Genomic DNA, 20696 nt, shown 5'->3' with positions numbered 1-20696 from the left:
GTTTCTTTGCTACTGCCTCATTTCCACTGCCTTTTCCCCCGATCTCTGCCACTGCTGTTGCCTTGTCCCCACTGTCTTTTCCCCTGATATCTGCCACTGCTATTGCTTCATCTTCACTGCCTTTCCTCTCGGCTGGGGCAGAGGCAGGCACTGCACAACTGGGGCAGGGTGCAGGACAGAGCTGCAAGTGGCTTGTCCAGGGGACACAAGGAAGGGGTAGCAGCTCCCACTACTATGCACATCCCAGGAGGATATGGGGGGGAAGGGTGCGTGTACCTGGATCTGCATGTAAGGCAAAGGCAGGCTGCCAATGCAGGCTGAGGCCAGGGCAGCACTGGGCTCTTCCCAGCGGGGGCTGTGAGGGGGGCTGTAGACACCCCAGATCTCTGTCCTAGCACCACCACCGCCCACCCCAAGCACAACCCTGGCTCGACTCCCCTGCTGGGAAGAGCCCCACACTGCCCCCAGCTCCAGCCCACAGCAGCAGCCCGCCCTAGCCCCGTACACAGATCTGGGGGGCACATGTCCCCCATGCACTTTCGGAGTGTGTGCAGCAGGAAAAGCTGCCCCCTTCCCTGCACCCTCCGGACAAGCTGCTTGCGACTCTGTCCTGCACCCCGCCCCGGCTATGAAGCACCTGCCTCAGCCCTGCTGGGGCCTCGATCTGCTCCCTCCCATGCCCCTTCCTTCACAACAGGTTTACCAGCCAGACCCAGCTGTTCTCCACACTACAGGCTGCACACCTAGCTGCCTGCATGCTGCACTGTGGCTGTCCACATGTGCAAAGCATTTATCAGCCACATTAATGAGCTACATCAGCCCAAAAAAGCCAAGTGCTGACGTTATCATTTTTCCTTATATCAGTGCCAATCCAATACGGGACCGATGTATTGGTGCATCTCTACTTAAAAACTTGTACCGTCACTTTTTCAAGAAACCAATCAAAACATTTCGAATTGCCAGGGCTTTTTGAAAGGCAACTACTGATCCCATGTCCATGACCAAACTGGTTAAAAAGATTCAATAAATATATAAGAGGACCCAAATCAGTCTGTGTTGGGGAATAATGCATATTTTACTACAAGCCTAATGAAAAGTGTGTGTGCATGCAAATATAGCTCATGTACATTAATCTTGTATTGGAAAGAATGGCAAAAGAAACCACCCATAAAGATGATTCCCATTACACTGAAGTAGAATCCAGGGATTGTGCTGATTGCGTTGAGAGAAGCAGAATGCTTTCGAAGCCACTGGACTACTGTGAGCACAAAAACACAGTCAGCAGTCCTGAGCCTGTCTAGTTCAGAATGTCTTCTATCACTACTTAATCAGGATATTGAGAGATGAGTTTAAGACACTTTTACAGAACATGGGTACATCCACTTTAGCACCCAGTTTTCATAAGCTGGACCCTAAATCAGCTTAAAAATAGTGCAAACAAAACACCAGTAAACTGTGCATAAAATGACTAAACTCCAAATAATCTATAGTACCATAGAAAGCTCTGAAAATGACAGGAAATCTCCCTTTATACTGCATTGTGATGGAAGTTACTCTATGGGTGCAGTCAGGACTAAAAGTGCAAACGTTTTATCTGAATGATTTTTGGTTTTATTTATTTAATTTGAAACAGCAAGTTTCAGTCCAACTGATCCATACAATGCACTAAGCCGCTGATTCTCAACTTTCTGGACTCAAGACACCTCTTCATAACTTCTGTGAACTGAGTGGCACCTTATTTTAAAAACTAATTTATGCATTACAGTGTTTAACTCCTTTTCAGAGGGGTTGGGCTATGACAAAAAGGGACAGTCCTGCGCCTGCCCTTCTTTCTCCACACTACATGGAACACTGCAAAGCATCTGGCAGCACCCCAGCATGTCCTGGCACCCTAGCTGAGAATCACTGAACTAAGAATTTTAAGTGAAACTATGTTTTGGAACATTTTTGTCAAGGTTTGCCCTTGTTGATGGAAATCTGAACAAACACCACTACAAAACTGCAAGGCATATCTTAGAAACCTACAAAGACCAGGGATCAAATTCCTTTCGTATAAATACATTCTTACTTTCTAAAGGCAAATGTATAATGTCATTATGAAACTTACCAATAAGAAATGTCTTTTTTTTTTTTTTGAATAAGTTTACATTTCTTCATATTTATATTATTTCCCAAAAAACAAACCTGATTTTGTTTTTGTTTTTGTTTTTAGGCTCAGTGTTTTAAACCCAAAAATATGTCCTAAAACTTTGGAAATACCAAGTGAGATTCACCTTTCATTACAGTATTTAAATGCTACAGGAATAAAAGCATCTCTCTCATATATACTGATTTAGATTGAGTCTGTATTTATATACTACACATATTCTGACAGGCATTAGTTCTCCAAAATGCTTTCTAACCATGGCAAAAAATTTTTTGCAACTCCTTCTAGGTGAGTAGACCAACAGATCCACCAGTGGTCAATATCGCCCCTGAAATACTAAGGTCACCAAACAGTTCTTTAGAAAGTACCTCTAGCAACTCAGCTAGCTGGCTGTTGATCCCATTATTTGCATTCGCAGGCAAACATTTGTCCAAAATGGGCCAAAAAACATTTACTCCAGTCTCTTTCATGCCCTACAGGCACAAAGCCTCCATCTTGCGGGCAGTGCTGTAGGTATACAGGCAAGGCTCTGCACTGCTACCATTCAGGTGAGTGGGGGCCCAAGGCTCCCCACCACTGAGTCCTGCCTGCTGCACCCAGGGTTATGTGGGTGGGGCTGGGGAGCCGAATCAGTCCTCTCCTGCACAGCAAGGGGGGGCCTCAGGAAGAAAAAGGTTGAGAACCCCTGCTATAAACTGAAGAACACTGTCTATTTCAGACACCTGAAAAGCCCCAGCCATGTGCCAAAGGGTTTTCTTTAGAGCTGGAAGTCTGCTGACACTAGAAGCATCAAGTATTATGTATCGAAATTGGCAAGCATTATGTATTGAAATTAAAAAGAGTAAGAGGGCATTAACTAATAATGCAAATGAAGAGACAGGGAAACTAAAGGAAATAAAAAGACCTGCTGAGAGAGAAATGGAAACAATGCATAAAGCTATTTTTTCTAGAAGCAATGTTAGAAAAAAGGCCTTTGGAACAAAATCCAGCACTGTTGAAAGGATGAGACAGCTTAGCAAAAGGAGATGTGCTATTACAGAAGTGCTATGGGAGGACTTACAAGATACTCCACATCCAGAGAACCCCAGTCTGACAACTTCTCTGTTATATGTGAAGAATTAAAGAGAAGAGGCAGGGGAATCTGTGGCTGGACAGGCAAGATGGGGTTCATCTGGTGCACCTTTGGTTTCTCCACAAGTAGTTTATGTCAACCTATACACACCAATACTACAGACAGAAGCCTGGGAGAAAAGTAGGGTGTTTGAATATAAAGTAGAGGAAACAGGAAGAAAGTCTTCTTGCTTCCTATGGACAAAACTGTTCAGAACTGTCTTTTCAAATGTGGCAACTACAAACCATAAACCTGAGCTCCCAGCTAGTGTCAAAACTCCTAATGAGACTTTAACACTGTTCTGTCTTTGAAACAGGAAGATTGTGGAAGGAAAAGGGCTTATCTAGTTTTGCAGCACATGGTTTTACACTGTACCTACCTCTGGGTTTTTAGCCAAAGCATAGGTTAAGTACCAACTGAGGAGAAATTGGTACTGGTGGTAGGAAGAGTTCTGGCAAACGAGTACTGTGTGCATTATACCCTCAGATTTTCTTCTCAGTTAATGGGTTAGCTGAATCATCAAAAATACTAGTTTTATTGAAGCCCTCTTTTGAAGGTAGATCATGTTTCTTCACAGAAGATGCAGGATTGAAGTTTATTTTGGATACATTCTTGAGCTGTGGGATATATACTTGAAGTCTGCCATCCTCAAGATAGAAAAAAAATAGATGCTAAACAAGGTACTCTTTCCCCTACTGAGCATAGAAAGAGCTGAGAGTTACTAAACAGTAACATGACACCAAAATAAAGCATTTCCAAGGAGCCTTCCAGTAAATAAGATCACAAATTTTCAGTAAGAGACATTTTTAACTACTAAAAGACCTTTTACAATATAGTTGAGACCAATTTAAAAACTTAGAGTGTAGTGAACCAAAAAAACCCTAAACTTCAGATTTTTCCAATACTACTTCGAGGAATGAGGTCAGTTCAAATAAAGGTACTGATAGTAAAAATCCTCTCAAATGGCCTTCTAAAGCTAGGCTGATAAAATGAACACAGTCAAATCATAACAGAGTGATATATTGTGCTCCATACTTCATTGATTATATGTTTACATTCTGAGAAACCTGCTGAGCGCTGCCTTCAGAAAACTACTTTTTAACCTTGAAACTAGTGACAAATATTTAAAAAAGTCATATATAGTGGAAAGACAAGTAAAAAACCAAGAAAAAGCAATAACTTGCAGCTCAAGAGACACTGGTTATCATGATTGTGCAATATAGCATTTTCCAACCAACTCTGCGAGGAAATGACCTTGGTAAGATTTGTAATTTTATACAGAGGGTTTATTTGCTTTTGCCTTCAAATGCATCAAATTAGGTCAAACTTTATTTGCAATAAACTGGGTGTGCACACTGTAACAGCGCGTGTGTGTGTGGATATTCTTATCACCATGATCTTTACTTAGATTTGGTTAATGAAATGAGAGTCTGGTCTAGCAATACACAGTTATGGTGGCAGGTTGCCGAATATGTCAGCACACACAGCTCCCCTATGGCACCAAAATGCCTTCTCTCTCCCCCCCCAGAGCAACACTAGCACTTGGAGGGGAAAAAAAGGCTTCTATCTCCATCCAACAGTGGGCATAATGTTTGTATAGACATGCCTGTATCTTCTGGTGGCTGCAGTGGCCTGCTTAACAGCTGCACCCAGCTAAGGCACATTTTATGCTCTGCTGGCACAGGTAATGAGCAGGGATTCTAGTTTTCTCCGCAGGGAAAAGGTAGGAAATCAGTTAAAAAAACAAAAAACAAAAACAAAAATCCACATTTTTCCATGACCTACCAAAAGTGCAGAGGTCCTGCAGCAAGCGGCACAATTTCTGCTCTCTTATTTTTGGTGCAGATTTTGCCCCTCATCTAATTAGTGGGGTGGAAAGGGAGGTGGGAGGGAGGTGCTGATTTGCCAAGAGGCAAAACCCACAGCAAAAATAAATGCAACAGAAATGGGGCTGCTTGCCATGGGACACCGATGTACTTTCAGTATGTCATGGAAAAATACAGATTCTGCATTTTCCCCTCAAAGTAAAACTAGGATCCCTAGTGATGAAGTGGAGAGAAGGAGAAACTGAGGGACCTGGATCTCTTCAGCCTTCTCAAGAGAAGTCTGAGAGATGATCTTGTGGCTGCCTGTAAATTCATCAGGGGAGGGAAGCAGGGAATAGGAGATACTTTGTTTACAAGGGCACCCCCTGGAGTATCTAGGAACAATGGCCACAGACTGATGGAGAGCAGATTTAGGTTGGACATCAGGAAGAACTTCTTCACACTCAGGGTTGCCAGAATCTGGAATGGGCTTCCAAGGGAGGTGGCGCTCTCCCCTACCTTGGGGGTCTTCAAGAAAAGAATGGACAAGCACCTAGCTGGGGTCGTCTGACCGCAGCACTCTTTCCTGCCCAGGGCAGGAGGTCAGACTCAATGACCTACTGAGGTCCCTTCCAACTCTAACATCTATGAATCTGGAGATGCTAGAAGCCACAGAGATATGCACATGCTCTGACAGCTGTCTGCCACAGGACATAGCCCAGTGTAGCAAAGCCTAAGTAATAAGGGCATGGGTACACAAACTTTATTACAAGGTAAGGTATTGGAAGCTTAGCTCTGTCTCATCCACTTAAGCCGCAGCTCTCAGCTACACTCTGGGTCGATCTGCTGCCTCTTCAGCTAAATTTATTTTCAAAATATAAAAGAACTATACTCATAAGTCAGCCATCTCCTCCTGCCTAGGGCTGCTGTCACTCTAGGTCCCTACCTGCAGCAGAGCTCTTTCTTCACAGTCTGTTTCTCCTTCCTCCCTCATCCCTCCAGCCTCCCAGGTGGGACCTGCCATTATCATTGGGTCCCTCACCTGCCAGGACTGGCTACCCCCCACTTCTGCTCAACAAATCCTTACAGGGCCAAATTGCCATTATAGTAAATGCAAGGCAGCTTACTCCATTTTCAGGGAGGGTAAACTTCCTTATAGTTACCATGGGGTAAAAAGCATGCACGCAGGCATTTACTGAAGTGTGCTCATCATACTGTAAGTTTACAGTCTACTTTACTGTTCAGTACAATGTTCTTATGATCATGCACATCCACTAGGAACTGTTCATGACAATGAGTATTTTATAAATTGGCACCTATTTGCTAAAGAGTGGGAAGGAAACAAAGAACAAGAAAAATCTCTTCTTTCTAAAACAGTCCCAGATAGCTGTTAAATGCCTAATATCATCCCTTCTGAAAGCTTTTTGTATTAGAACAAAATTGAACGGGTGAGTACATATCCAGAATAAAAACTCCGCGGGGAAAGATAGCCAACCTAGTCAGTTAACTAGCAATCGTTATCTCACAATATCTAGATTGTAATCACTTTACTTTTAGGATGATTGCCAAATTTGCTAATCTAGGACTGAAAATGGCAACCTATTCTACCACCTGCAGGTCATTCGTACAAGTCAGGAGCATGTGAAAATGGGATTACAGCAGTATCAGCTTGTAACTTTAACTGCAGCTAGATTGCTCTATTACTAGTAAGGATTGTAACAAATATTGACAAAAAATAAGAAATTCAGTACTTCAGATGAAACCTGGTCTGACTCATCCTATTATTCCCAGTCTGGGTTCCATGCGCAGTGTTTCAATGCAGTAAGATACGATTGTTATTTTTAATAGCTCTTTATTCACAAAAGAATGACACCAAACAACTGTCAATATAGAACTTGAGAGTCATTAAGGGAAAAATACTGCACTCAGGTAAGCGCATGCAATTCTTGTAGGTGTCAGTGGCAAGCCTACACTTAATATAGATTCTTGTCTACAAGAGTTTTCCACAAGAGTTCTTTAAAAAAAATATATATATATATAAAATAAACTACTTTCTTCCATTGAAAATCAGGTTTCCTGTACAGCCTCTTACAATTCATTTTCAGCTGCAGTAGAAGGGCTATACATCCAATACAATACAGTACTTGAAGACCACATTAAAATGAGGACAAGAACATGGGCAGATCTAGGATTTTAAAGAGGGGGCTGGAGGAGCAGTCATTGGCACCGAGGGGGTGGCTGCTACCCCTACTTCACAGCTCCCAGGCTGTCAAGGAACACCAGAGAGGGGACTGAGCAAGGAGGAAGAATCTGCCTGCTGCAGCCACCACTGTCCCTACAGGGCTCAGCTCCCAGCAGCCTGACTGGAGCAGAGCAGCATTAGCTCTAGAGCTACTCCTTTCCCTAGGCCAGACAGACAGCAACAGCAATAGGTGATAGAGGGGGGACTAGAAGGGATGGGGAGGTGCCCCTGCACACAGGAATGGCAAAAGGGTGCCATGGGGGGATTTTTACCTGCTTCCAGGACTCCAGGTCACCAGCTGATGCTCCTGTGATCCAAAAAGGATCTGTGTGATCTAAAGGGGGGTGCAACCGCACCAATGTACTCCCCTCCCCACCCTTGGAACCTGGACAAGGGCAAGAGGTTTCATTCCTATAAAACAAACCATATTTTTGCTAAAAATATTTACTTCTTGGTGGTATAAGAAACCTCTAAGTAAAATTATACCTAGATGTTCCAACTAATTGAATACATTTACGCACGGTTCTTCCAAAAAGAAAAGCTAATGAAATATATACATGCATACCAGTAAGTAACTGAGGATTTTTTTTCCAGCAAAAATACCATCCAAAATTCTTTAAGAGCTTAAAAATGGTCTTCCTTTCCCCTTTCTATATGACCTGAAGCAACCACACACCAGGTCTGGAGAAAACTGAAATTAGATTCCTAGGCAATTATGAATATTTTATAAGGAAGTTTGGAAGATTCTTACCCTGTATTGATGGAAATGATTTCTATCAGCGGGTTCTTCCTAATCTTTGGCAAATCCAATCGCGCTCCCCCCAACCGTTTTCCATTATCCTTTTTCTGACCCAAGAGTCTCACAGAATGACCTTCAAATGAAACACAAAAATACAGACAGTTTTAAACAGAAGTCCCATCATTTTCTCGTTCTTCACAAAGAATATCTTGTAAATCTTTCAATATCTTGAAAAGAAAAGAAGAGCAATCATTTGTCCATCAATAGGATGGACACACAGGTAAAATCTCATGAAAAAGAATGTTTTAAAATCACATTTACAAATCACTCCTAGTTTTTCTTAAGTGTATTCAGTGAAAATGAACTAAACAGTTCTGTTTTCATGTTCTCAAGCACTAGCACAAAGCTGGAACGTGTCATCCAGAAACACGGCAGGGTTTAGAATTATTTATACATTTCTATAAACTCCCATCAGAATTCAGTTTTTAAATAATTGATCTTATATATCTTATAAAAGCTTAAAAATTGTAGAGCAAAGTCTGAGTCAAATTCATTCTTGTAGCATCACTCTGAAAGAAAACACACACTAAAGATTTCCACCGGGCAGTGCAAGGGCAAGTGTGACAGTGTGCAACGCTGATACAAACTCATTCCCCAAGGCCAACAGGGAATGAAACATAAGTAAAATATCTGTGCTGTATGAAGGTGTCAGCTAAACCACCACCTCCATGTCCTCTGCATAAGGATTTATACAGCATAAATGCTATGGCTTACTCGCACATAAAACTAAAAAGTTGCAAGCAAGATCACAAAAGTTGATGTCAAGAAATAAAGGAAAATGCCCGAGAGCAACCAACATGTGGATCATATCTGCATAATTCTGGAGTAGACAACAAGTGGAAAATAAGGACAACCAATCTCAGAGAGCTGGAAAGAAGCAACTGCTTCAAAAAAAAAAAAAATGCAAATATTACCCAAAGTTAACAAAATCAGTAATGTCAGTAAAATGCAAGAGTCTCTCCTTTGATAATAAATGCAAGCATAGATATGACCATTCATGAATAATTATTTTTTAAAATGTCAAATTTAAAGACGACAAACATAAGGGGAAAAACCAAGAAATAAACAATGACAACTGAAATAAATCTAAGATGTTTCAGCGAACTTGGTTTCAAGTTGAACTCAAATGTAAACCAAGCAGATTTGTTGCCTCCTACTATACCAACAGCTCTGCTTAGAAAATTATCTATCAGTCACAGCCTCTCTCCATAAACGGCTTTAAAAAGACATTAAGTAATTTAAGAATAACGTGGCAGCTACACCCAGAATTTTTTTTTCTGATGTGGCAACAGATGCTCAGAGTAAACAGCTGTATTTGGCTTACAGCGCCTTTCACAGTCTTAAATTAAGTAAAGCTTTTCAAACAAAACATTCATTTAATGAAGAGACAAGTAAGATCTGTACAGTAACATAATAGTTAATACTATAAGAGATGTCAAAAGTTCAAGAATGCCTATGGAAGGCATACTTTCTTCATACTAGCACATGACAGAAATTTCATTACATCCTGCTGTGAATTTAGTAATATGCTGCCTGTGCTAATAACATTTGCTAAATTATTCATCTCCACTATCTCATGCAAATAATAGCAATATCTCTGTCTAATGATACAACTAGTTATTTTCCAACCCAACGGTTCATTAAGGAGTCATGCGCCTAAAAATATGCATTTAATTTTTTTAATAATAAAAAAAAGGTATCAGTATGACATGGGTAGGAATGAAATTATAAACAAAGTACCTTCCTTTCTTAAAAATATTATGTATGATCAAAAATCGAAAACATTAAAGATATGAAAAAAAAAACAGTGTAAATAAATATAAATGGTATACGGGTACTGTAATTTATTTGGAATGAACCAGTTAGTCCACTTTCCATATAAAAGCCAATGCTGTTCCTAAACCGTAAGTTTGGTTAATTACAAATGTATTGCCATAGTTACTGAATCCAAGATGACTCTGAATTTAAGATGACTACCTGGTAATCAGATTCTATACATGGAAGATTTATAAATGTTATAATTTTCCAAGTATAGGATCTAATTATTAGAGGACTGTCTTAAATTCATCCCTCCCAACACTGCAGAGGAGCAAGCAGTGGCAGGGTGGTAAGCAGTAGGGGGGCAGATGGCATGGGAAGCACTCAGGGGCAGGCAGTGGGGGAGCAGAGTGCCTCTTCCACCCCACACACCTTGCTCCACTTGCCTCCCCTGCTACCTGTGCTCCCTGGTGTTTACTTCTCCTCCCTACCCGCCAACAGACACCGACTCACCCCCTGCTACTTGCCTCCCCCAGGTCCATCTCCCTGGCACCTGCCCCTCCATCTGCCTGGTTTCCCCATGCTCCTACCTCCCCTCCTTCTTCTGATCCATGCTACCTCTAGCCCCTCACCACCTGTGCCCTGCCAGGTCAAATGGGAAAAGGCACCATATCTTGTAAATAAAGTAAATATTGAATGTCATTATTTCACAACATCAAACAATAGCTGAAAGATGAGAAATTTGGTATTAGAGTTAAACCAAAGTTCTGAAGTACAGAAAATGTGTTTAATATACAAATACAGTCATAGCCCCTTTCCATTCTTTCCAATTATTTCACATTTAAGTCAGAAATCACCACAAATATCAGAGAAAGCTCAATAAACTTAAGTGTAACCACAACCTTCTCTCCACTCAGCAGTTTTAGATACCTGAAACTTCCTTTTGCATCAAGACAAAGACCAGACATCACATATTATCCACTGCATTCAGTTTTACTAAAACTTTGCTGCCAGCCAAGTGATCTGACCATCCCCACTCATTCTTCCTCAGTCTCTCACTGTTGTTAGCACCTCTGCTAACACAAATACAAAAAAAAATTATGCCTGTTCGCCATTATATTATATATACACGTTAGGGACTCCACAACTCTTCAAGCCAAATATAAGATGTACCCAAGATCTTTCTATACTAGGGATGTGAAAGGTTAAAGCATTAATTATTTAACACTGATAAGTGCAGTGATAACCATTTAGCTTACTGGTTATCCATTAGCTCCAGGTGGGTGCAGTCTGCCATGGAAGGGGGGAAGAAAAGCCATGCTGTGGTGCCCTAGCAGGAATCAGAAGGCAGCAGGGTGGCCCAGAGGGAGAGAGGAGTGAGGAGGAGGGGAGGGGCACAGGAGAGGGGAACTAAATCCCATAACCTAAAGAGGAAAACAGTGAACAGCCTAATGACATCAATTAAGCAATTAGTTGCTGGTACACAGGTGTTCCCTCCCTCTCAGCACAGGGCTTCATCTGGGCCATGTTGTCTACCTGGTCTTGCTTCCTCCATCCCTACCCCCAGCCAAAGGGCTCCAGCTCCTGGCAGCAGCTGCATCTGAGCTTCTGTGTTATCGGTCAATCGTTTAACTGATATAATTAAAAGAGGTTAAAGAAATATTTTTTAAATGATATTTACATCCCTAACCTGTACCCAATATAGAACGGAAAGCTTGTCCAACGTTATCCTATCAAACAAAAGACACAGTTATTCTTTCTTTAGAGAACAAGGAAGACATTTTTTTATGTAACAATTTGCAGAAGTTCAGTACCCACAAGAGAAGGATAGATTATGGTAGTGGGACCTATGTTCAGGATGGTAGCACAATTTATTATTTCTGGACTGCCTGTATTTTTGTATCTTGAATCACCATGCTCCAAATTGCTGGCACATTGAAACTTTTGTTTAACATTAGCTACAAATTCTTGACCTTCAGCCTTTTTCCCCTTAATAAGTACATCAAAGAGCTTTTGTTCAGTTTTAAACAATTGCTTAAGAATATTTACTACTTCGTTGCTATTAATAAAACAACAGAACATGGTCAATCTGAATCATCGTACTTTTTCACATGCTGTAGATCCCTTCCACATTTCTTAAGGAGAAACTTAAAAATGTTTCATCATTTTTCAATAAGGTAAAGAATCAGCAATATTTTCCTAGATTGAACTGACCAATATAAAAGTTTCATACTAAACATACTATAGCAAGCAGCAGCACCAGGTCACATTCATAAACACTTTATACAGGACCGGCAGGGAAAGCGAGGGAAGGGGGGGCTTACTGTCAGATTTACTTCTACGTTATTACATCTCACTAAGTTTCTTACCATCTTCCTCAGGCTAAATCATGGAAGGCATAGGTAATAGTGCAAAAAACAAACATTTTCTATGTTCATTACAAAAAAACTAAAATAAGTTAATAAACTTAAGTACAATAAGCAAAAGGTATTCCATTCCAGTTGTCAAACAGCAACTTTTAAGGTTTGTTCATGGTTCGGAGTCTTGAACTGGTTCAAAAGACTGAGCTTTTCAAAGTCAGCTGAGGGAAATGTGGTATATACTCTGCCTTCTAGGAGAGTCCAAAGCTCATTCCTCCAGTCCTAGTAATCTCTAGCCAATACACATGGCAAGACAGGTAGATTTCTGAGTGCATATAGCATATAACAAATGAAACTCTGCTCTGGGAAACATTTGAAAGACACTTAGTTAAAGCCTTCACTAAGTTTCAGGCAGGCAAGCTTCAGTGCAGCTATACTAGACCATCAATGCAGATAAATCAAACCATACAATAATCATGCTACCTAAATCTGATCAGACCAGTAAAGAACCAGCTATTGCAAATGTTAATGAGATCATGTTAGAAACATTTTTTTTTTTTAAATCAATGGGCAGACAACACTGTTTCAAGAACAACTCACCCTTAAGAATAAATAACTAACTGTTCATTTAACTCTGGAAAGGCAGGGTAGTACACTGTTAGAACAAATAAGTCAGGAAATTTAACCTCTTTACTCTTTGCCTAAAAAAGCATCTCTCAGATTGGCAATCCATTATTCAAAGTAAAAAAAAAAAAATATGACACCTGTTTACCTTTATTGTAAGAGTATTCAAATATATCAGATTATAGAAGTTGCAAGTCTCCATGACCTATCACACAGGCACATGTGAGAGGTTTACACAGAATATTTGACCTTGAAGATAGGGCTGTGCAGGCAAAGAGGAATGAAGAGTGTCTTTTTGCTTTATGACTGCAGTGAAATGTTTAATGCCTCATGAACCTCTGACTGACCTAGGGACCACTCTGAGTTGTAACCCACTGACCTAAACCTTTAAATCACAGGAATTATATCCAGAGGGTTTAAACCAGGGGTCAGTGACCCCTGGCACGCGTGCCATTAGTGGCACGCAGAGACATTTTTCCTGGCATGCCGGGAGGCGCACACAAAAAAAGCGTTTGTTTGTTTGCTTATTTTTTAAGTTGCTGCTCCGGGCTGCGCAGCCACAAATCCCAACGCTGCGGCAGGCTCTGGGGAGGAGCCAGGGGAGCGCAGGCAGGGAGGCTGTCTGTGCTCTACTGCCCTTGCCCTGTGCTACCAGGCTGCGCCCTCCAGCCCGGCTGGCCCCTGGAGGGAGCTGCCCAGGCAGACACCTTGTCCCACCCAAGGCAACACTGAGGTGCCAAGTGCTGGAGCCAGGGCAGGGTACGGGTGGCGCCACAGGCAAGCCAGCCCGGTCGGGCTCTTAGGAAGGTGGGGGCTGGGTGGGAAGTCGGGGCTGCCCTGGGGCTCTGCAGGCTCGAGCTGTGGTGGACAGGCAAGTGGAGGTGCCCAGCGGTACCTGTGGTGGGGCCTGGCCCGCGCAGCTCCACAGGGATGGGCTGCAGCCACCCTGTACACGTGAGGATGCTGCCTGGCTGAGGCAAGACGTCGGGCTCGGGAGGCTTCCCTCTCTGGGATTGGCCTCCCTGCATGCTGGGCACAGTGCAGGCAGGGCAGAGCCATCCCCAGTGCAGGAGCCTGACCGCAGGAGACCCCTGGAGCCTCGGCACAGCCATCACGGCTGCCTCAGCCTGCCTGTGTCCTGGCCTTGCCCACCCGCAGCTCCCCTCAAGGGGCCAGGGCAGGCACTGCACAGAACCGCTGCGCTGCAGGCTCCCGGCTGGCTTGGCCCTGAGCACCGGCTGTTCCCAGAGCCTGAGGACCAGCCTACGGCTGCAGCTCCCACTTGCAACATACCCAGCACATACAGAGACCAAGCAGGGAGCTCCCTCAGCCCAGCGTCCTGCCCCATCCAGGCAGTGTCCCTTCGTGGGCAGGGTGGCTACGCCACATCTGGGTGGGCTGGCTGGGCACCACCCACAGTGCTGCTGGGTCTCCCGCTGTGTCCTGAGTCTATGGAGCCCCGGGGCAGGGGCAGCCCCCGTTCCCTGCCTGACACCAGCTCTCTTCCAGCTGCAGCCTTCCCAAGGGCCTGGCCAAGCCACCCTGCCCACAGCGACTCCCCCAGTGCCTGCTGCTCCCCTGCTTCTCTCTCCCCCCTCATCACAACGTGCTTAACAAGAAAATACAAATTCACAAGTTTTATTTATTGTCACCAGGTTTTGAATTTTTAGAAAGCTTGGTATTTACTGTAATAAATAAATAAATAAATAGAAGCAAGATTAATGATTATTAATTGTATTAAATATGCAGTGCATACTGCCATGTACCGCCTCCACCGCAGTTTTGTTTTTGCAGAGTGCTGGCACTCCAGCACCTTACAAAGTAGACATTGTGGGTTTTTTGGCACTCCAGCCAAAGAATGTTGCCTGCTCCTGGTTTAAACTAATGTTTTGTCAGGGTGTGAAGTTGGGATACGTTTGGGTGGAAGGACTCAACTGATTAATCTCTTCTGTCTAAAACGATCAGGTTTATATCACTGTTTCATAGTTTCATGGTTGGTAGGGTTGGAAGGGACCTGAGCAGATCATCAAGTCCACCCCCCTGCCATGGGCAGGAAAGAGTACTGGGGTCAAATGACCCCAGCTAGGTGATCAGCTGCTTGTTCAAATGCTTACTAGTGGCCCCACAGCTGTCCAGTCAGTTGTTTCAGCAATCAGTGAGCATCTTCAGGAAAATAAAGCCTGTGGAAGATGAAGCTGTTACTCTATCATTAATCCACACCCCAGCCCTCTGTACGCTGTTAAATTTATAATCTTAAATTTCCCACTCAGAAAACTGGTTGGGCAGAGGCTAGTATTGGTTTGTTATTACCTATAAAAAAGATGCAACAATAAGCTATCTAAAACAGCTCAAAACTACGCAAGCAGCTCTAAAAGTCCTCAAGGATGATGGAAACCCAAAGCCTTGACAACACTAACTGCTATTGTTTTTGATATGGTTTATTACCAGCTCTTTTCCTGTGCTACTTACATCATCTATTCTTATAAAGTTATTCACTGTTTCCTAAAAGACACTTTTATTTCCTCCTAACAGGGATGCCAAGTTTTCAATACTTCACAGCTGTCGCTCACCCACCTACTTTGATTTCCTACATCATCAAAAAACAAGGATTAAACACTAGCCTCACTTACTCTTACTCATATTTCCTTCCACATTCACCCCCTCCTACTAAGATCAGTGTTTCCTTCTTTTAATGATAATTCTGGACAAGAAGTATACAAAAGAAGCATAACAGGGGTAGGCAGGGGAACAGGACATTTATAAATCACAGAATCATAGAAAATTAGGTTTGGAAGAAAATTGAGGTCACCTAGTCCAACCCCCTGCTCAAAGCAGTACCATCACCAACTAGATCATCCCAGCCAAGACTTTGTCTAGCCAGGTCTTGAAAACCTCCAAGGATGGGGATTCCACAGCCTCTTTGGGTAGCCTGTTCCAGTGCTTTAACTACCTTCTTAGTAAGTAAGCTTTCCCTAATATCTAACCTCAACCTCCCTTGCTGCAACTTGAGACCACAACCCACTGTTCTGCCATCTGCCACTACTCAGAACAGTCTCTTTGGAGCCACCCTTCAGCTAGTCTCCTCTTCTCTAGACTAATTAAGCCCAGCTCCCTCAGTCCGTCCTCAGAAGTCATGTTCCCCAGCCCCCTAACCATTTTTGTTGCCCTCTGCTGGAGTCTCTCCAATTTGTCCACACCTTTTCTCCTGTGGGGGGCCCAAAACTGAACACAGTATTCCATATGCGGTTTCGCCAGTGCCAAATAGAAGTGAAGAATCATTTACTGCAATCTGCTGGCAACTTTCCTATTAAGGCAGCCCAGTATGCCATTAGTCTTCTTCACAACGAGGGTACACTTAGCTCATATTCAGCTTACTGTCCACTGGAAACCCCAGGTCCCCAGCCTATATCTAGTACATGAGATTTTTTCCATCATAAGTTTGCACTTTTCCTTATTGAACCTCATGAGATTTCTTTTGGCCCAATCCTCCAATTTGTCTAGGACCTAGGTCACTCTGAATCCTAGCCCTACCTCCAGTGTATCTACTACCCACCCCCCAGCTTGGTGTCATCTGCAAACTTGCTGATGGTACACTCCATCTCATCTTCTAGATCTCTGATGTAGATATTGAACAAAACCAACCCCAGGACTGATCCCTGGGGCACTCCACTTCATACTGGCTGCCAACTAGACATCAAGCCATTAATTACTACCCTCTAAGCCCAGTGATCCAGCCAGCTTTGTATTCTTTTTACAGTCTATTTATCCAACCCATACTTTCTTAGCTTGCTTGAGATAATTGTGTGGGAGACCATATCAATTTCCTCAAAAGAAAACCTAATGTAAGGGGTAGAAGAGGACTTGGGCAGCATGGAGGGCAAAACAAAGAATGTAGTAATATAGGGGTAAATTGTGAGAGAAGACAGGAGCAAAACCTAGCATTAAAACAGGGGCCACAAGCATTTTACTAACAGAAAAAGCAGCTTCCAAACTGGCTGCCACCCTGTGCTGCCAATACAAGCCCACTATCCAACCATCCCTATTGTGTGGAAGGCTGCTCTCTCGTCCCACTAAGCTTCCACCAAAAAACACGGCAAGCAAGAATTGGATCAGCTAATTCCATCAGTGACTGTAAGTAGTAGCTGCAGTGGAAAGCAAGAAAGCTGCCCCCCCTACATAGAACAGGGGGAAACAGAAGTTACATTTTTCATGTGATCAAGGCCCTGAAAGTGCTCTACAGCCATGACATGCATGCAAGGCTGGAGAGTGATTTTGAAGTGACCAACCATGAAAAAAATTAACCCTCCTCAAATGAGGTATCAGATGATGGCTCTCTCCTTTAAAGTGCCTTAGGGAACATGTGTTCCCTAGGCTTAATTTTTCACATGTTTGTGCATGCAGTGCACATCAGAAGGCTGATGCAGGGCTGTCAGCAAGGAAGGAGTGGGGATGAGCGAGGGGGAAGCTGCTGGCTGGGCTTTGCCTGGCCTGAGCTAGAAGGAGAGGTGGATTGGAGCACCCTCCACCCCCTTCCCTGGCTAGGGTACTGGGGGTAGCTAGGCCAGGCCTGCAAAGTGAAGGCTCTGATCCACACCCGCCCCCCAGTTCAGGTGGGTAACAAATATCTCCAACTCCATATCAGAGTATTTCAAGTTTCTTACTCTAACACCAACGTAAGTTAGTCTTAGCTTAGACATTTTTTTTTTTTAAATGATGCATCTGACAAGACGGAATAAAGCAGAGTCTAGGATTCAATGGGATGTTCCATACACAAAGGGTATGTCTTCACTGCACAGTTAACCTGGGTCCTTACATGCACTTATCTCGTCTCAAACCCCCTACTGTCCACCATAAACCAAGTTTGAAAGTTGCTTTAAACGCAGGCTTTCTTACCTGACTAGGGTAGGGACAGTGTAGAACTTGGGTTCCAATTTACTTGGTCTAGAACCCACCCAGTTGACAACAAGGATGTAGACAAACTTCTTGAAAGGTGATAGCTCTCTAGTAACCTTCTTATGCTTTCCCCAAGAAGGAGAGACAATAGCTCCAGTAACTGACACAACTGACATGGAAAGAATTTGAGTACAATGAATCAAGGATATGTCACAAGACACATTTTTGCTGTGGATACACTCACTTCCGGATTGGGCTTACCTGGTTGTTAAAATCAAGGTGCCAATAAGCCATGCTGTTTAGTGAAGACACACCCTTAGGGTCACCTGTAGCATGACAATGTCTCTAGTCTAGTGGTTCTTAAGCTTTCTGGACTCGAGGCATCCCTTACTGAACTTGAGGCACCCCTCCTCCATAACTGGAAACTGAGCAGCATCCCATTTTACACACTAATGTATGTGTTATGTTGTTTACCTCCTTGCAGAGGGGCCAAGCAGTATGGAAGAGGCATCAGCCAAGCAAGGACAAGCCTGCACTTACCTACTCCTTACCGTACACCTTATCCTTACCTTACCCCGTTAGGGAGAAATTACTAAAGAGGAGTATGCCTCCTCAGCTCGCAGTTGTAGGGAGGCAGTTAGAAAGGCCAAAGCTATCATGGAGCTGAGGACAGCATCCCAAGTTAAGGATAACAGAAAATCGTTTTTTCAGATACATAGAGAGCAAAAGGAAGGCCCAGGGCAGTATAAGACCACTACTGAATGGCCAAAAGCAATTGGTGACAGATGGGGGGGACAAGGCTGAACTCCTCAATGAGTTCTTTGCCTCAGTGTTTCTAAAGAAGGGGCAAAACAAGTCTCACAATGGGATCACAGAGAGACAACAGCAGGGTGCCAGACCACCAAGCGTTGACCCTGAGATAGTGCAGAGTCACTTGGAAGGACTGGATGCATTTAAATCAGCAGGCCCAGATGAACTCCATCTGAAGGTACTGAAGGCACTGGCTGATGTCACTGCGCAGCCACTGGCAAGAATATTTGAGCACTTGTGGCGCACAAGACAGGTCCCGGAAGACTGGAAAAGGGCCAATATGGTCCCTATTTTCAAAAAGGGGAGGAAGGAGGATCCAAGCAACTACAGGCCAGCCAGTCTCACCTGCATCCTTGGGAAAGTCTTTGAAAAGATTATTAAGGTTCATATATGCGAAAGCCCAGCAGGAAAAATTATGCTGAGGGGAAACCAGCACGAGTTCGTAGCAGGTAGATCATGCCTGACTAATCTAGTCTTTGTTTATGATCAGGCTACAAAACACCTGGACACAGGAATAGGGGTTGATATATTTTACTTAGACTTCAGGATGGCCTTCGATACGGTATCCCATCCCATACCAGTGAACAAATTAAGAGGCTGTGACTTGGATAATTACACAGTCTGGTGGGTGGCAAATTGGCTAGAGGGTCATACCTAGAGAGTGGTGGTGGATGAAATGGTATCGACCTGGAAGGACATGGGCAGTGGGGTCCCGCAGGGCTCGGTCCTTGGACCGATACTCTTCAATGTCTTCATCAGTGACTTGGATGAGGGAGTGAAGTGTACTCTGTCCAAGTCTGTGGATGATACAAAACCGTGGGGAGAACGGAGGGCAGGGAACAACTACAGGCAGACCTGGACAGGTTGGACAAATGGGCAGAACACAATAAAATGCGATTTAACAAGGAGAAATGCAAAGTGCTGCACTTAGGGAGGAAAAATGTCCAGCACACCTACTGCCTAGGAAATGACCTGCTCGGCAACACAGAAGCAGAAAGGGATCTTGGAGTCCTAGTGGACTCCATGATGAACGTGAGTTGTCAGTGTGATGGAGTCATCAGCAAAGCTAACACCACTTTATCGTGCATCAGCAGATGTGTGACAAACAGAACCAAGGAGGTGATACTTCCCCTCTACCAGGCACCGGTCAGACCGCAGTTGGAATGCTGCATGCAGTTTTGGGCGCCACACTTCAAGAGGGATCTGGATAACCTGGAGAGGGTCCAGAGAAAGGCCACTTGTATGGTTAAGGGCTTGCAGACCAAGCCCTACAAGGAGAGACTAAGGCACCTGGACCTCTTCAGCCTCCACAAGAGAAGGTTGAGCGTCAACCTTGTGGCTGCCTATAAATAATTCATCATGGGGGCGCAGAAGGGAATTGGTGAGGCTCTACTCACCAAGACACCCCTGGGAGTTACAAGAAATAATGGCCATAAGCTAGCAGAGAGCAGATTTAGATGGGACATTACAAAGAACTTTTTCACAGTTAGAGTGGCCAAAATCTGGAATGGGCTCCCAAGGGAGGCGGAGTTCTCCCCTGCCCTGGAGGTCTTCAAGAGGAGGTTAGATAGGCATCTGGCTGGGGTCATCTGAACACAGAACACTTTCCTGCCTATGCAGGGGATTCGGACTCGATGATCTATTGAGGTTCCTTCCAAACCTAACGTCTATGAATCTTATCCGCTCACACCTTGTAGCACTCTTCAAAGGATCTAATGGCATACCAGAGTCCCACAGCACCGTGGTTGAGAATCCTTGCTCTGAGTAGGTACAAGGAACAGAAAACAACTAGAAACAAAACCAAGCCCATATGGAATGCCAAGAAGTTGAACCTAAAAGAAGTTCTTGTTCTTCCTCTAGATCAGCAAAAAGGAAAAGTGCAGTGAAGATGAAGTCAAAATCTTTCTTCAGTTACTGCAGGCAGTAATCAAGCCTAATTTTAGATTTGTAGATTACGTCTCGTTACAAAAAATAGAAGCCAAAGAAGAAGAAAAATCATACCAAAAACATGCTTGCCAGTGAAGTTACAATCTTTTTGCAGCTCCACTAAGCAATCTGTAAATTACCCAAGCATTACATCCATGTACATTGTATCCACTGCTCTAAAACCACATGGGACATCATCAAACCCTTTGACCCAAAAATGGT

The 20696-nt window shown here is 43.6% G+C and overlaps 1 protein-coding gene across 3 annotated transcripts in view; it reads right to left on the bottom strand.

Moving 5' to 3' along the window:
• CDKAL1 (CDK5 regulatory subunit associated protein 1 like 1) overlaps nucleotides 1-20696 on the bottom strand; it is a 658258-nt gene that overhangs the window by 399574 nt on the left and 237988 nt on the right. For all 3 annotated transcript variants that reach the window (XM_019544002.1, XM_019543993.1, XM_019544000.1), the window contains one exon: nucleotides 8056-8176. In XM_019544002.1, the coding sequence (XP_019399547.1) occupies nucleotides 8056-8176 (121 nt within the window). The remainder of the gene's footprint in view (nucleotides 1-8055; nucleotides 8177-20696) is intronic.

Source organism: Crocodylus porosus, unplaced genomic scaffold, assembly GCF_001723895.1.
Source record: "Crocodylus porosus isolate Cpor-Errol unplaced genomic scaffold, CroPor_comp1, whole genome shotgun sequence".
NCBI classification, from domain to species: domain Eukaryota; kingdom Metazoa; phylum Chordata; order Crocodylia; family Crocodylidae; genus Crocodylus; species Crocodylus porosus.
The sequence above is the reverse complement of the archived record's forward strand: the minus strand, read 5'-3'. Positions and strand labels throughout refer to the sequence as shown.